This window comes from Phyllostomus hastatus, unplaced genomic scaffold (assembly GCF_019186645.2).
Source record: "Phyllostomus hastatus isolate PE091 unplaced genomic scaffold, TTU_PhHast_1.1 phas_contig_283, whole genome shotgun sequence".
NCBI classification, from domain to species: Eukaryota; Metazoa; Chordata; class Mammalia; order Chiroptera; family Phyllostomidae; genus Phyllostomus; species Phyllostomus hastatus.
In genome coordinates, this window is record NW_025333833.1 from 12,431,345 (window position 1) to 12,449,097 (window position 17,753).

The following is a 17,753-nucleotide window of genomic DNA, read 5'->3' on the forward strand; positions in this document are numbered from 1 at the left end:
TTTATTTGAATCTGATCAGTGATAAAGTAAATCAACCTTATGAAATGTTATCTGAAATAAATGATAATAAGTAATAAAGTTATAATGAAATGAAGTCCTGCTATTAACAGATTTTTTTAGGAAGATTACATCAACAGATGCAGAAAACGCACTTGACAAAATTCAATACTCTGTAATGATGCAAATGATCAGCCAACTAGAAACAGAAAGGAACTAAATCTAGTACAGGATGTCTAGAACAACCAACAGCCAACATCACACTTAATATATTGTGAAAGGCAACTGCTTTTTCCCTAAGATCCGGAGTAAGGCAAGGATTTCACGTCTTTTCAACATAATACTAAAAGTCCTAAGCACTGCAAGAAGAAGAAGAAATAAAAGGTATATCGATTGAAGAGAAAGAAGGAAAAGTCTCTGTTTGTAGAGGACATGACTGACCATGTGGAAAATCCTGAGGAATCTACCGCCAGAAGCTACTAGAAATAATAAGTGAGTTCGGCAAGATCGCAGGATACAGAGCCGACAGGTAAAAATGTTTTTGTATTTCTGTATAAGATTGATGGACCACTGGAAAATAAAATGTGAAAAAACTGCAATTTGCAACATCAAAAATATGAAATATTTATGAATAAATTTAACACAAGATGTGCAAGACCCGTGTAGTGAAAACCACAACACACGCTGACGCGAACGAAACGGACGGAGACCCCGAGCTGGAGTGGGAGGCTCGCGAGCGCGAAGCCGACCTCCCAAAGCTGACCGGCAGTCAACAGAACCCCAGCCGATGGCTCGACACTTTTCCTTGTTTTTTAGAACTTGACTACATGATCTCAAGTTTACACGGAAATGCAGAGAACCTCACGTGTTCTAAACAATTTTAAAAAGAACAAAGCTGGAAGACTTAACATCACATTTAGGACACTGTGAGATTGGTATACAAGTAAGTACTTAGATCAATGGGGGAAAAACTAGAGTCTAGAAACAGACACATGCATTCAAGGTTAACTGACTTCACACAGGCGCCAAAGTAATTCAGCGCGGAAAGGGTATTCTTTCCAATGCTGGAACAAACAATGCTAGAACAACTGGACATCCACACAGAAAAAAAATACATAAAAATCAACTTTTACTTCACACCACATACAAACATAACTTAAAATGGGTGAGAGCTAAATAAATAGGCTGAAGTTATAAACACCTAGAAGGAAACAAGAAAATCTTTATGACTCTGGGCTAGGCAAGTATTATTTAGGTAGGATATAAAAGACATGAATCATAAAAGAACGAAGGGTAAATGGGACTTGGTCACGATTGAAAACATTCGCATTTCACATGACATCGGTAAGAAAACTCAAAGGCAAAGCACAGACCAGGGGTGATACATAGACAGACTAGGGGTGAGGGGTGAGCAAAAGTAGGTTTACAGTTGTTGAGTGCATAAAACAGTTTATTCTTGTATCATTATTGATTAGTTGTTGGGTTATTATTATTTACTATTAACCTACTTTTGCCCACCCCTGTATATGTGATACAGGACTGACATCTAGAACATACAGCTCTTACGACTCAGTAGAAACAGGACAAACGACCTGATTTTAAAATGGGTAAGAGATTTGAACACACTTCAAAAAAAACAAAGGATACACAAAGCACATGGAAAGATTGTCAATATATTAGTCATCAGAAAAAATCAAATTAAAATCACCACAAATATCTCCATACACTCACTAGAATGACTAAAATTAAAAGACTGAAAAGGCCAAGCGCTGGACAGGATGTGGAGTAACTGAAACTTATACACTGCTGGCAGGAACTGCAACCTGTAGCAGCCACTTTAGGAAAGTTTGGCAGTTTCTTATGAACTTAAACTTACCCTTCCCATATGACCCAGCAAGCCCATTCCTACGGGGTAAATACATGAAAAAAAATGTGTGTCTACACAAAAAATCACGTTCACAGGTTCATAGCAGTCTCTTTAATAACAGCCAAAGACCAGAAACAAGCCAAAAACGCATCAAGTGTTGAATGGATAAGCAAATGGTATTCTATCAAATCAACTAAATACTCCTGAGCGAAACAGAGAAGTGACAATATATCCAACAACATGGATAAATCTCAAAAGCGTCATGCTAAACCACAGAATCCGAACGGAAAGAATACATCCACTATGGCGGCAATCAGATGGCATCCTAGAAAAGGGAAAGCTGCAGGGACAAAACAGCAGGTCACAGCAGTGCTGGAGGCTAGTTAGGTGGAGAGAACTACAAAGGAGGACAAGGGAGCTTTTGGGGGTGGCGGAAATGCTCCCTGCCACACCTGTGAGGGTCAACAACTGCATACGACGGTCAAAGTCAGCACTTAAAGTCAGAAAATTCTTCTCTGTGAACTTTACCTGATTAAGCAGAAAGATTTGGTTCTACTGAGTTAAAATCTACTGGTTCTTCTGAGTTATATGGAGTATCAGAGTGTGATGATAAAACAATGTGAGAGGATACCACATAATTTTTTTTTAAAGATTTTGCTTATTTATTTTTAGAGACGGGAAGGAAGGGAGAAAGAGAGGGAAACATCGATGTTTTTGAGAGAAACATCATCAATGGGCTGCTTCTAACACGCCCCCTACTGGGGACCTGGCCCACAACCCTGGCATGTGCCCTGACAGGGAATCAAACCAGCGACCCCTGGTTCACAGCCGGGAACTCAATCCATTGAGCCACACCAGCTGGGCCAGATTTTCTTATGTCATTTTGGCAGTTTCATGGTGTTCTAGAAGTACAGGCCAAGGAACAAGGAACAACGGTTAACAAAAAGTAGCCCCACAATCATCCACACACACAAAAATGACAAATTTTTATCTTCCCTCCTCCGAGTCATCAGTACCACTTCTAGACTACTTCATTTACAGGATTACTCCTTTTAATGAACAAGCCATAAAAAGAAAACATTAGGTACAGATTATCAAATAGGGAATATGAAATAATTCCAGAGACAATGATGGTCACCTAATGCGAATGTACTAAATGCTACAAAACTGTACACTTAAAAATGGTTAAAATGGCAAATTTTGTTATGAACATTTTGCCATAATAAAAATGTCTTAAAATAAACATTAGTAGGAAAAAAGCAGTTCTAAGAAAATGCACATAAATCCAGAAAGAAGATACATTTCAGAACAGTTCCTTTGGCTTGAAGGATGAAAAGACTCATCTGTTTCTGCAGAAGCGGTTGGTAGGTACGACTCTCCTAGTCAAAGGGAAGTGCGCATGCTCCTTTAGAGTCCATTTGAAATGCTCAGGGCTCCACCAAAGTCCAGCTTTTGCTCACCACAGTCTGACTGCGCTGTCTGCAGCGGACAGGGAAAATGCTGGAGGACAGGCATCAGACCAGAGCTCAGCTCCAACACGGCTCTGCAGCTGGGAGCCTCGGTGCATGTCCTCCTGTCGTCTAAATTAGTCTGCAGGCTGACCTCAGCACAAACACTGAGAACGGGCGAACAGAAGACCTAAAGTGCCTGTAGTCTGAGGTTAAGGCAGGGCACACAAAGACTGCCAAAACAATCAAATTCCATGTTATTTAGGGAAAAGAGAAAGCCATCTGTGCAATTCACTGGGAATAAACTGCAGGCTGACTGGGCCTAGAGACTTGTCAGACATAGCTGTTCCAATGTTAACGTGTATGCCCGTCATTGATAAAATCAGAAAATTCCTGGATGTAACACCAGGGATGGCACAGACATAGCAATCTACCTAAGGCTGGCAGGGCACCGTTCCTGGGAAACAGTGTTAACAGAAGCTGGGGAACCAAAAAGGAAAAAAACACCCTCAAAAAGTACATGCCTAGAACAGGGAAGGACGTGTACATTTTAAGGAAGTTCTGTGTACAATCTGGGGAATGAGTTGCTGAATGTTAAGAGGCAGTTTCAACCTCAGGCAGAGAATGAACCGTGACAGCAGCAGTGACAGAAGCAGCAGTGGTCGGTGGCAGCAGTCAACTCACACGGTGCGTCCTACTTGCAGGACACCAGTGCGAAGCACTCACATGCTGAGCCCTTACGACAACGCGACAACGACAACGCCACAACGACAACGCCGTGAGGCAAGCGGAGCATTTCAAAGAGATGCGGACAGCCTGGGGAGGCTGCGGCCCAGCTGGGAGGCGGCAGGGCCGCTTCCAGGTGTCCTGCTCCACGTCCAGGGTTCTCGCTCTTAGTCATCTCTACTGCCTGTCTCTGGAAAATACCACTGTTTTCCTGGGAGCCAAGAAGGTAAAAGGGATCTATTCTAATTGTAGACTAGATTGGAGAGTAATATGAAAAAACCTAGTGAAAAATGAAAAGCTTTCAGCATTTACTAAAGGCCCACCATGAATCAGGTGGCTTTGCATTTTAGCACAGTGGGCAACTGACTATTAAAAACCAAATTAAACTTAAAGCTTATATATCCCCCAATTCACCATAAACCTATACTTTTAATGAAGTTTACTAAATGATTTCCTTGAATTTAAAAGGCAAAGATGTATCACAATAATTGAATGCACAAAATTAAGCACTATTTGACTGACTCTTCACAAGAATTCAATTTAGTTCTTTCAAAAAAAAAAAAACTTAGTATTTACATACCAGTCATGGTGCCAGGTACAGAACATATAAGAGATGAACTTATTAAATATTAAATAAAAGGTTCCCTATTTCCAAAAAACCTTATACTCTATAATCTTACGCCCTCTGCAACCATCCCCCTTTCCCACAGAATAACGCTGCTCCGGGTTACATGGCCTGTGCAGGGTCCAGGCTACGAAACCACCGGGATGGGATTTGAACTCAAACCCGTCTCACCCCAAAACCCACACACTTTTACTCTAGAGCACGCTAGCAGCGCTTCTGAGGGTGAGAACTAGAAAAAATTTTCCACTGACTTCAAATAACAAACACAGGGCACCTGCTCTGTGTTTAATATTTTAGAACTGTTTCATGTTAGTGGAGAACCTGAAAAGGGGAAGCGTAAATTCTAGACTAAATCTTGGCTTACAAAACTCGCATAAAATGAGCATAACACAAGTACACTATGAGGATCACGCATGTTGTAAAACAGGTGAACGTTTTAAAATAAGTATTGCACCAATTGCAGATGGGTGTCCCTCTACCAGGAAAAGGGAGGGAAGGGTTAATTCCGGTAGTTGCCAGTCTTTGGAGCTGAAATTCCTCTCCTTTAGGTCTTATAAGTGGGTAGTTGTAATAGGAAGTGACCCAGCCAGGGTCCAGCAAGCAGGAATTGGAAGAGGAAGTCCCCTCAGGGCTGCCCTCAACACCTGCTCTGCCACAAACCCACTTGTTAATTGCATTCTATAATAGGAAAAGTATATATGGTTTTAAGATTTTATGTATTCATTTTTAGAGAGAGGGGAAGGGAGAAAGAGAGGGAGAGAAACATCAATGCGTGGTTGCCTCTCACATGCCCCTCAGTGGGGACCTGGCCCGCAACCCAGGCATGTGCCCTCACTGGGAGTAGAACTGGCGACCCTTTGTTTCGCAGGCCCATGCTCAATCCACTGAGCCCCACCTGCCAGGGCGGGAGAAGTATAGTGATAAACCTTTCTGCTGTTCACCCAGTAAGTGACAAGGTATTAAAGACACTGTGCCTCATTAAAAAAAGACCCTCTTTACAGTGGGATGTATTGAACTGATGCAGCCATACAGCATTTCATTTAACTTTGGATCCAAAAGCAGGCATTTCTGAGACGGCTAAGATTTGAGGGTATGTCATGGACCCACTTGGCCACCTCAAAACCATTAGCTGAAACTTGTTCAATTACACTTTGCCCAAACTGAATTAATCAGGGATAAATGATTTCTTTATCCCCATGGGCACCAGGACCAACAACCGCCAGCTGCCCAGACACCAAAAATGACGCTTCCAAAGCCTCTTGACGTTGCCCCGCACGTAGAGCAGGCGCACGGCCCCACACGTACCACTCACCGCAGAAGCCCCCTTTTTAAATAAGATAAATGATTCTGGAAAAAAAGCGTATGAAGGAAATGGCTGAGATCCTACAAAATAAATTTAAGCTTTCAATACAGCTAAAAGTACCTAAAACTTCATCACCATCATATTCTAAAAACATTAAGAAGTCAGTATATACTCTTAAAAATGTGCAATATAAAAGGGAACAAGGACCAACAAATGTGTTAAAAAAATACAAAATTGGAAAAAGTATATGTACTTGTATATTATAATGTTTATATATGAAGATATATGAGTAATACATAATGAAAAATGAATTCACAAACTCACCTAAAAAATATTTAAAAGCAAACTACAGTTAGTTCTCTGTCGAATCTCTCCCAATCACATTTTTACAGGCCTTAGTCATAAAAGAAAACACCCTGACATTTTAAGGAATAAAAACAAGGTCATAAGCAGTAATTATCAGAATAACTGGATTGAAGTCTTTACAAAATTACACATGAAATTTTCTTTTGAACTTTAAAATCTGCTTGTTATCTTTCTAAAAATTAAAAAAAAATTTTTTTTGCAGTCTACTGAAGGGAAGAAGCGGGGATAAATGGGGGGGGGGGCGCAGCTGCGGCACCCCCCCAAGCCCCACCACAGGAAGCAGGCCCTCCTCCCCGCCTCTCACCTTCCCTGTACAATGAGGGACTTACATTAATTGTGGTAAAAAATAAATAAATAAAATTTACCATTTTTAACTGTAACTTCAGCAGGTTTAAGTATAGTAAGTGTTGTGCAACAGATGTCCAGAACTTTTTCATCCTGAAAAGCTAAAACTGCTATTGCATCTCAAGTAAGCCCTAAGACATTCTAAAACCGTATGGATCAGAAAGCAAAATATATCCAAATCTAAGCCCACCATGAGGACATAATTTGGGCAGAGAGGACAAGAATACAAAACAGTCTGTCTCTTTTAAGTAATGGTTTTCTTTATAGAGCATGTAAAACATGACTGGAAATATATGTTTTTTTACTTAAAGTAATCTCTCTTAATGCCAGAGACAACATCTTATGCATGTTTGCAGCCACAATGTCCAGCTACAGAAAGCACTCAATGAACACTGCTGACAGCATCAGGGGAAACTGTTCAGTTTCCTAATCTAATTTGACGTAGTCTTATCCATTCAATAAACTGGTCCTCTAACAACCACTCCCAGGAATACTCTGTTAGCCTATGTTTGCACCAGTTTTCAAAAACTTAAGTTTAAAAAAAAAAGTTCTATTAATTCAGGTTTCAAAATTCCCAGGACTGTGCTCACATAATAATCTGTTCACATGAATGGAATATAAAGATAAGCTTTCTACTTACCATATAGTTACCGTAAGCATGATCAAACATTTCCAGTACTTGATTCCTAATTTTAAAAGAGCAGAAAGAGAAAAAAGTTAAGTATATTCTACTTATTGTCTTCCAAAAAGTAAATGTTCCTTCACAAGCACACACCAGTAGAAAAAAAAATAAAAATATTTACTCGGGAAGGGACAGGAAGTGCACCAGCGCTGGTCAGTGAGCCTTCGTGACCCACCAGAGCTGGGCCAGGCCATTAGTATTCCTTCCCAGCGACTCATGTAAAATTCATCTTATAATTTTTCCAAAGAAAATTGATGAATGATGCATGCCACGCAGAAAGAAGGAAACCTGATGCTGAAAAACAATTACCTCTTAACAAAATTATTTAACATCTGTCCAGAAAAGGGGAATGTTGCTCGAGCGCCCCCAGAAGAAAGTACTACTGCTTACACTGTGTGTTCTACCAAAGACAGTTGTGGGTGTGTGTATGCACTGATAGGAAATAGCGATACTGTCAAGCCTCTGCCTCTCCTCTCAAACTGGATAAAATCACGAGTGTTTAGTCTGTCACGTTTTCAGAAGATACATTTGATGACTTCATGGTGTACTCTCACCTCCTTTAAAAAAAAACTGTCAAAAAACAAATAAAAAATATTCACCTCTAAAATGAGAGAACGTACCCTCAAAAAGAGATTTGCATGCTTTGGCTGTTTGTCAAAATCCCCAAGCTGGCTGTTTAAAATGGTGATTTCTGATGTCCACCCCAGATTTACTAAGTCAAATCTGCAAGGCTGGAAGCAAGGATCAGCCTCCAATTACACGCTCTCAAGTTTGGGGACTTGAGAACTATCGGAAAAACTGTAAAAGTTAATGCTATGGCTTAGGTTTCTCAATAATTAGGAAGGGAAAAAATATTTAATAGTACCTTATTAACTCTTACTATGATTCCCAAGTACCTAATGGCAAGAATTGCAGAAGTGTTAGAGGAGATGACTGGGTGTGTTATATTGCAACTGTCAGTTTAAAAACTGTAATCATGGATGATGAAATACTGGTGATAATAAAGTTAGCAAACAGAAAAGGACTAATTTCCAGATCCTATAGCCACGAAATCAAAAATCAAACTTGTGAAGTGAATAAACTTAGTCCTGACAACTTTTTATATTAATTGTTCAGCAACACTTACTCACCAAAAATAAGACTTTATCCCTTTACTAAAACATAATTCTTTGTGTTTATATGTATAAGATATAGATTGACTTATCTAAGAAAATTACCAAGTATCTTAAAGAATTCTTCTAGACATTCATTGTCTTGCAAGTGATAAAGATATCTCTAATCAGCTAATAAACCAAAAACATATGAGAAGTTAAAATTTCCCTTTCAGGCAATGATATCAATAAATGGAATATAGGGATTCTTTTTCCTTCCCCTGAACTAAAATACAAGATTGTTACCAAGAAGCAGAAATTCCTGTGTCAATGGCAGTGCGCAGACATATGTACTACGGAAAACATAAGCTTTAACCTGTTGACCCACTTTGCAAGCATTCAATTTTCAAGACTATGAGTATATTATGAATGCATACAAGGACACATTATTTTTCAGTCCTTACAGTTATACAGCACATGACCAGCAAATTCCACAACACATACTTCAAACTGAAGATACTTAATGTCCAGTTAACCTTCTCTCTTACTTTAACATAAAAGTCATAACAAAGTCTATTTAAATACAGAATGGTAGGGTAATTACTATATTAAACAAAAAGTGTTTCTGTAAAGATGTATATCTATTTAACAGATCCAATTAAAATATACTGGAAATCAGATCCATAGTTCAAAAATTATGTCTCTTTCTTCATTTCTAAATAATTCCTATAAGTCAGCTTTTTCTAAAGTTACATTGCCTGCCAACGTGCTACAGAAACTGGATTGTTTTATACTTCTTTTATATGAAAAGGTAGTATGAACTGCTGTAACATTTAAAACACAAAAGCAAAAGATAAGTTGTTCCAGGAAGGTGAAGGCTACATAGGACTAGGTAAATAATTCCAGGAACTATAAACTTCAAGAAACTATTCAACCGCTTACTATTCTGGATAATTCCAGTCTTTATTGCCAATTTGATTCCAGGGGAGGAGAAAAGGGGTGGGGAATTCTGCTTTCTATCATAAATCATTCTTTGGGCTTTACGCATATCCCACAGGTAAACTTCATGAATCAAGGGTTCATTTGCTGAAAATTTCCAGAGGGAAAAGCAGTCAAGCAATTGTGTATATATGTAGTTTATAGCCCTAAATTCTTATTCCACACTTACCATATTATAAAGAAATCTAAATCAACAAGCCTGAGTTATTGTAACTTTCCTTTCACAAATGATCTCAAAACTGATCTGCATTGGTTGGGTTTTTCCAGTTGAAAATTAACTCGGGTCAAAAGTGACATATTCGTCAACTAGAAGATTTTAATAGAAAACGGAGACGGGAGGGGTGGTCAAACAAGATACTTGCTTGAAGCTTCTTTCTCCAACTCTTACGGGTTTGAATACTGGCTCTACCATTTAGTAGCTCAATGACTTTGAACAAGTCAACCCTGAGTCTCTATTTCCAAATCTGCAACATGGGGATCACATCCACCTCATTAAGAAACAGGGCGGATTACAGAGATAACATGGAAGTGCCTGGCACCACATACAGTTTTCAATACCAGTGACACATTAAATTCAAAAGAGAAAATTAAAGATGCTTATTAGAGGTTAGTGGTGATTTTGTTTTAATAGCTGATATTTAATCTTTTTTTTCACCAAGGTCTTTTATTGCTATTTTACTTAAAAATACAAGACCCTTGCAACAATATAAACAATAGGAAGTATATAAAGTAAAACCTGATGGTTTCGCCTGACCTCCCAACCCCTGAAGGTAATCGTCTTTCTACGTTTTTCTGAGCTTAGACAATTTCTTTCCTATTTAAAAAAAAAAAATGGGAAGGTACTATACATATTATTCTACAATATTTTTTGTTGCTGTTGGTCTTGGGATAATACATCCTGGATAGCCTTCCAATGACCTACCTCCTCCTTAATGTCTAAACATCATTCCATAATATGTCACTCCAAGGAACAATTTTGTTCTTTCAAAATGCACACCCTTGTATACCTACCTCTACATTAACAGCACTTGTATTTCTACAGGATAGAGTCCTGGAGGTGGGATTACTGAATCAGAGTACATACAATTTAAGTTTCAGCAGTTAACAGCAAATCACTCCCACCAAGGTTTACTTCTCACACCTCAACTAGCCAAGTGCTCTATCCATATGTTTTGTATTTATCAATCTGATTATTTAAAAAACCAGCTGTCTCACTGCTTTAAGATGCCTCTTTCACATTCATGAGGTTGAGTCACTTTTCATGTTTATTGATCATTTGCATTTCTTCTTGTATGAGTTAAACCTTCAAGCCCTTTGCCCATTTTCTACAGGTTCTTGGCTTTTTCTTACACATTCCTGGGACCCAGTATATGTTGGGAACATTGACTCTGAAATTCTATAATTATAACTGATAAGTTTATGACACTTTCAGACTGATAAAACTATTTGGAGTAAAGTGAATAGGTATACTTAATTGGGGCTTTTGGAAACACCACCGAATATTGTTCTGTTGTGAATATGCAGTGCAAGAAACGGTAAAACGTGTCATGCCCAAGTGCCAATGACCGCCCTCTTTCTCCGTAACAGGTGCAAACATATTTCCTCAACTACTGTAAGATCAGCAACATTTTCCCAGAGGGGAGCTCACTTGTGCGAGAAATCCAATCATATCTCACAGGACACACAACCGCAGGATTCTCCCGCGCAGCAACAGAGGCTGTAGCCCACTTCACGGGCCACTGACATGGCAGCCGCGTCGACACACGGCTGGCCTCAAGGAACCTACACATGTCACCGACGACCAAGGCGACACCCTTACAGTCCCCTGGGGTCACGACGCAGGTGGCGGCCCCCACCTCCCCGGAACCTGTCCACCCCGCCGGGGTCCTCTGGAGGCCACAAACATCCCATCGCGACGCGAGGCCACTAAATGCCTGGCTCGAAATGACAGGCACCTGTGGTCAGGCACACAAGGAAACCCACCCCAGTCTGCCAAGCACCCTTACCCAAGCTTCTGTTTTTCCTCCCTACTCATGGGCGCGGCCCCAGCCGTCCACACCGACGTGGCCATCACTAGGTACAGCGCGGCCGTCGTCGCCAACAAGTTCCATGGTGCTCGCTGGGGGACCGCGGACCCACAGCCCCGGCCGCCACCGGCTTCGCTCATGGCCCCGTGGTTCCGCGCACGCGCAGCGGCTACGCCCGGCCGGCGGGACACATTGCCGGACGCAGGTGGCAAGAGGACTGCGAGCCGTGCCGAGGGCGGGATGCGGAAGAAAGCGAGCTGTCGCCGTCGCCGGACGGTCTCCCGAAGCCGCCGAGCAGGTCCCCAGCGCCAGCGCCAGCGCTGCCAGCACCCTCCGCCCTTCCAGCCGGAGCACCTCCCCCAGCTTTCCGGTGTCGTAGTCTAGGAAACCGCCTCCCCCGGCGCTACTTCCGGGTAGGGCGCCTCAGGACCAATGGGGGCCGCAGCGCAGAGGGGCTGGCTCCGGGGGCAGGGGGCCGCATTGGCCCGGAGACAGGAGACGTGGACAAAAGGCGGGACTGCGGACGGCTCTGGCGCTTGGGCCCTCCTCCGACCCGTGAACTTGGAGACTGAAGACTACAGGTCCCAGCGTGCACTGCTTCTTCCCTGGAGGTCCGGCACCCCGACTCCGACTCCGCCTAGCTGAGTTCCCACTCGGGGTGGGCGCTCTGCATCCTGGGTCGGGTGGCCCTCGGAGGGTCACGGGCGGTTCTCGGGATCCGCCTTTGCCCGGCTCCCTGCGGCCAGCCCTTCCTTCCCTGAGCTGGTCAGCTCTTTATCCGTCTTGCCGCGAATGACGTTTCCCTGACGGTTGGCAGGACGAGGCTCACATGTCCCTGGTTCGGTGCCACACACTTTAGGGAATAGCGTTGTTTGGAGTGATCCTCTGCCCTCAGGGAGATTACAAAACTGTAACAGCAATAAAGAGTTGAGGCTTCCACGTCAGTATGCTGAGAGTTTTACTTGCAGTCTCTCATGCACCCTTCCCAACTGTGATAGGTAAGACCATTTGCAACTTGCAAACGAGGAAGCTCAGGCTAGGGAAGTTAGGGAACAAGCCTAGGTTAGATCGGAGTCTAGCCAGCCTTATGACCCTGGGAGCTCTTGCATGTAACCACGGCGTAATACCACGAGAGTGAAGGAGAGCACGTGAGGCCTCAGACTTGATTAATAACAGTTATCTAAAAAGCTCACTGGAAGGACAGGGGTGTGAGCTGCAGAGAAAGTTTAATGCAGGAGATTGGAACCTGCAATTTATTTTTAATGACAGAGTCCCGTGTTAACCACTCGTAAAGTGAGGCGTAGGCTCCTCTTGAGAAACCACATTGTTTTTAATCTGTGATAATTCAATAGGTATGTGCAGAGTTTGGGAGCTTGGAGGTGAGTTCTGCGACCGCAAGAAATCGCTTACTCACTCCCTCAGACGCATTCAGCTCTCTTTCTGGAAACTTGTCTTCCTTGAATTCTGTCACCTTGCATCAGCCACTTCCCTCTGGGACTGGTGACATCAGTGACTCCTGTTCCTTTCCTGCCTCTCTGCATGTTAAGGTTTTCTTTTTGTCTTTTTTTTTTTCCTCTTTATACTCTGATCCTTGGTGATTTCTTCCACTCAGGTGGATTCAACTGTCATATCCTTGAGGTTGATTTCTAAATCAGTATCTGTCCTGATCTATAGACACACATCCCCACCTCCCTAGCAGAAAGTCCCTTCTGTCTGGCCCAAGGATGGCTCAAGCGTCACGGGTTCACTGGTTCAAATGAATGCATCAGAATCGTCTTCAGCCCATCTTCCTCCTTTGTAGTTCATGCCCAATCAGTTGCCAAATTAAATAGATTCTACATCTGCGATCACTGCCTTTACACTCCTACTTCTACTCAGTCCCAAGCTCCATCACCTCTTTCCTGAACCATGGCAATGGCCTCCTAAATTAGTTCCCTGCCAACCTACTTTTCTGTACATTGCTACCAGAGTTAGCACTTGAGGACATCTGTAAACTCTCTGAACACATCATCTCCCTTCTACCCCTGCCCTGCCCTGTACCCCAATACGATAACTAATAGATTCTCATATTACATCTTTTCTATGCCTTTGCTCTTACTGTACCTTCATCCATCCTGCCGTCTCTGTAGAACACTCCCCACCCATTAAGTCTCAGACTCCATCTCCAAAAAACCCTTTCAAAACCTCCAGTCCTTACAAGTCATCCTGGCCTCTCTTCTTCCATTGCACTCTGTGTCTTTATTATTGTTTTTCAGTCAGCCACATCCACTAGAGTGCGACTGTGTGGAGGGTATTGACGTTAGCTTATTTACATGTCTGATCAATGACTGAGCTCTGTGCCTCTCCTGCTACAGATTTTCCATAAGTGTTGGACATGCTTGTTCCTTTATTCCTTCAGTTTCCTTATCTACTTACTGTGGAGGTTGTGAAAACCCACGAGGTCATTGCTGTACAATATTTAATTTAGTCCTTCTTATGGACCTGCAACCCTATGTTGGTTCCGCCCTGGATCCTCTTTGGCAGCTTTAATGATGAAGTTAACTAAATAAATAATACCTGTGCATTGTTCTGGGTCCTGGCATAGAGAACAGGATGAGATGAAGGTCAACACCCACCATCCAGTATTTGAAAACTAAGAACAAAGAGAACAGCAAAATAGTCGGTGACATTTAATACTGGCCTTTCCTCTGTAGAATTTTCTCTTTTTTTCTCCTGTGGCCTATTTGTTTGTTTTCAAACTAACATTGCATTTTAGAAATGTATAATGAGAACCTAGAATATGTTCTTTGTTGACTTGCTAAATAACAAGCATCTTTTTCTCCCTCACTGAAATTCAATTTCTAGCCAATGATTGAGTCCATTTCCGCCTGATCTCTGCAAAACCCCAAGAGGGAATGTTGGGACTGCAGCTTGTCATTTCCAAAGTGGAGCCCCAGAAGTGAAAGAAAAATATATTTGCAGAGCACATTACAAAAGAGAATCCATTTTAACCCCTTAATGGAAAGAATAGAAATTCTCAGCTAATGGGCAGTTTGCAGACACTAGGAAAAATTTACGTTTCTTCTTTAAAAACCTACACACATTGTTTTAGAACCTATACACTCAGCGATGAAAAGGATATGGGAGTTACACAAGAGAGACTTGGGCGTGTTACGCAGGGGGAGAAACGCTTGTGAGAAGCAATAAGGAGAAAAGGGATAAGGACTTTTAAAGAACATGGACAAGATTTTAGATGGGTAAAGCTCATTAAAAATGGCAAGAAATAAGAGTCATTAATAAGATGCCCTTTAACCAGTTAAGAGTTTGTTTGCACGGCCTTGTGGTTTATGTAAACACGCATGCTCACTTGGTGTTCCCTTTGTTTACTTGCCTGGATGGACCAGGAGTTGGGGCGGGGTGGGAGTCCTGGTTAGAATCCTATGGATTCACACACAAGGGAGAGTCTCCACTTGAATATTGTGGCTCAGACACAGTCCCCGGAGGCTGCGACCAGCTGTGGGACACTGACGATAGAGCAGCAGTTGCCGCTAAATGATTTGAATTCTTTAATAGGACAGATCTGTTTACTCCTAAACTCTGGGGTGGAATTTTGGAGTGGTGATTTTGTCATTCTTCAAATCACTTTTCCTATGATATGATAGTGTGTGGCATTTACAGAACACTTTTCTTTTTGAGAACCCAATCTTGTAAACACTAAAAAAAAAAAAAAGACAGTACTTATTCTACATCCACAGCTTGAGACTATACGGCGCTGGAAAAAGTACTTCATATGAAACGTACTCGGGGAGTGTTGTAGGCTGACTCCATGTCTGGCTGTCTGCTTGATTTATCCAAACGCAAAGACAGAGAGTGGGGAGTTTGGGCGATGTACTCCCCCTAATGATGTTTCCAGATCACGATTTGAGATCTTCACAATCACTTCAGCTCCAGATTACTGTTTCACTTCTCTCACTAACACCCGTGCACGCCAGCTCTCTCAAGCCAGAGATTTTGCTCCTGAGTCATGCTTAATGTTAAGCTCATTCTTGTGGTTGGGTCTGTCAGTTAGTAGCCATTTTCCATTATGTATCAGAAAATGAAACAAAACAAAAAAAAATGACATGGCTCTTCACAAGCTGGTGCATCTTGCCCCTGGCCCCTCTCCTAAATCCTCATTTTGCACTATTCATGCAGATTTTACTTGACATGTCAGTGTGGGCACACAGGTGTTAAGTCTGCCCCATTCAACAGCATTCCACACAGGTAGCAGAGGCGGCGCAGGGGCCGAGAACAAGGGTTCCCAGGGTTCCCAGCCAGCTCTGCCACTTCATAGCTGTGTTATCTTAAGCAGATTACTGAATTTCTTTGTGCCTTAGTTTCCTCATTTGTAAACAGGAATAAGAACACAGTGGGCCCTCTGTTATTTCTGGATCCTGTATCCAGGATTCAACCATCCGAGGTCAGAAAATACTCCCTCACAAACTTCCACTGTTGCTGGCATGTGGTGCATGGTTAGACCAGACCTATAACGGTTGCCCCTGTAGTGAACATGCACATATTGTTTTTTTTCTTGCCATTATTCCCTAAACAATACAGTGCAATCACTCACATAGCATTCACATTGTGTTAGGTGTTATAAGTAACCTAGAGATGATTGAAAGTGGACAGAAGGCTGTGCTTGGATGTATATGCAAACACTATGCCATTTTACATGAGGGACACGAGCATCTGTCGATTTGGGTGTCTGCGGGGATCCCGGAACCAATCCCCTAACCATACCAAGGGCCAGCTGTGGTACCTCGCTCAGTGGTTTTTTTGTTTTTGTTTTTTTTTTCCAGGAAGATTAAATGGTTTAATTGTTGGAATACCTTCCTTACAGGGGTCTTGTCAAGATAATCAGATGATGTGTGTAAAATATTTAGCAGTTTGAAAGGGCTCAATAAATAGCAGCTATCGATACTCTCATTATAATGGGCTAGAAAGTCACAGTTGAAAGTGAGATTCCAGGGCGGACGCAGCTGCCCCACAGCCCCCAGGGGCCTGGTTTTACTCTCAGCCCTGAATCTTTTTCATCACTTGAGCCATTTATTGCGTGCTGGGGCCACTCACCAAGATGGAAACCAGAGGATGGAGAGCAGTTGGGGAGAGGGGATAGATGATGAGTGCAGTCGAGACCGCAGGAAAGAAGATCGGAAAGTTGGGCAGTGAACCAGAGAAAAGAGCTACAGAAATCAAGGAATGAGAAAATGTCCACAGGGCCGTGGCCCGGGGTGTCCTAAGCTGCAGGAAGTTCAAATAAGATAAGGACAGAAAGGTATTTATCTTACTTGCACATTCCCTCAGGGTGGGTTATGTAAGCCCTGAATGCTCCGTAAATGTTGACAGAATAATTAATCCATTCAGCAGTTGGAGAGGAGCAAAGTACAAGTAAAATGGATATGTCAATGGAAGGATTAAGCAGATTTGCTTTTATATGAACAAATGAAACGTGAAATTCGACAGTACTTATGAGGCCACGTTATGAAGTCAACTGAACTACCTTTACACACAAGCAAAGTGAGCGGCCACTCCCATGAAAGAATTGAAAAGATGCCGTTTTGACGTACCTCCATATCCATTCTTCTGCTACATTACAATGCCTGAAACGTTAATTATTCTGGAAGCTTGTGTGTGTCGACTGGATAATGATACCTGGGAGGGGGGCCATGTCAGCTAGCTAAAATGTTTGCAGAAATACCGTGAACGTCCTACTGTCATGGATTGTTAGTTTAAGATTAAAATAATGACTTCTTCTTTGCAACCCTTTTAAGTTTATGAAGGTTTCATAAACACTGTATTGTATCATTTAATAAATGGCAACAATTCCCTCGAGCAACTAGTCATGGAAGCCTTCTTTTTAAGTTAAAAAAAAAAAAAAGTCCTTCTGTCTTTTAAAGAGATACAGTCTCATATATGAAAATGATTAAAAATAGACAAAAGCTTTGAATATAGCACAAATGATAGTGACAATAATGCTAAACCCTTTTATTAGTAATGGTATTGTTACAGAGCACACTGGGTGGGGGGGCGGAGTGAAGGAAATACTGTTACCAAAAGGACCCCCCTTTTTTCTCCAGGAATTCCCCCCACCTACTAGGTTAACTTTGCCTGCTACCAGAGGAAAGACATCTCTCAATGCCAGAGATTGGTGAAAAGGAAAGGAATTATTTATTTAAAAGTTATACAGACTTAGAGTAATGACTTAATGTCTTCATTAAAATACTAAAGTCTTTTAGAATACCCACAGATGCACAGTCCT

General features: G+C 41.9%; 1 protein-coding gene and 1 non-coding gene across 5 annotated transcripts in view; both read right to left on the reverse strand.

The window, feature by feature from the left end:
- Nucleotides 1-11,859, reverse strand: part of EDEM3 (ER degradation enhancing alpha-mannosidase like protein 3) — a 53,875-nt gene extending 42,016 nt beyond the window's left edge. For all 4 annotated transcript variants that reach the window (XM_045838444.1, XM_045838441.1, XM_045838442.1 and 1 more), the window contains exons 1-2: nucleotides 11,456-11,859; nucleotides 7,318-7,363 (exon numbers count right to left, since the gene is read on the reverse strand). In XM_045838444.1, the coding sequence (XP_045694400.1) occupies nucleotides 7,318-7,363; nucleotides 11,456-11,616 (207 nt within the window). In that variant the 5' untranslated portion in view covers nucleotides 11,617-11,859. The remainder of the gene's footprint in view (nucleotides 1-7,317; nucleotides 7,364-11,455) is intronic.
- Nucleotides 5,860-5,993, reverse strand: LOC123818595. The gene has a single exon (XR_006785664.1). It is a non-coding gene; the product is annotated as a U11 spliceosomal RNA (small nuclear RNA).
- Nucleotides 11,860-17,753: the final 5,894 nt, after the last annotated feature.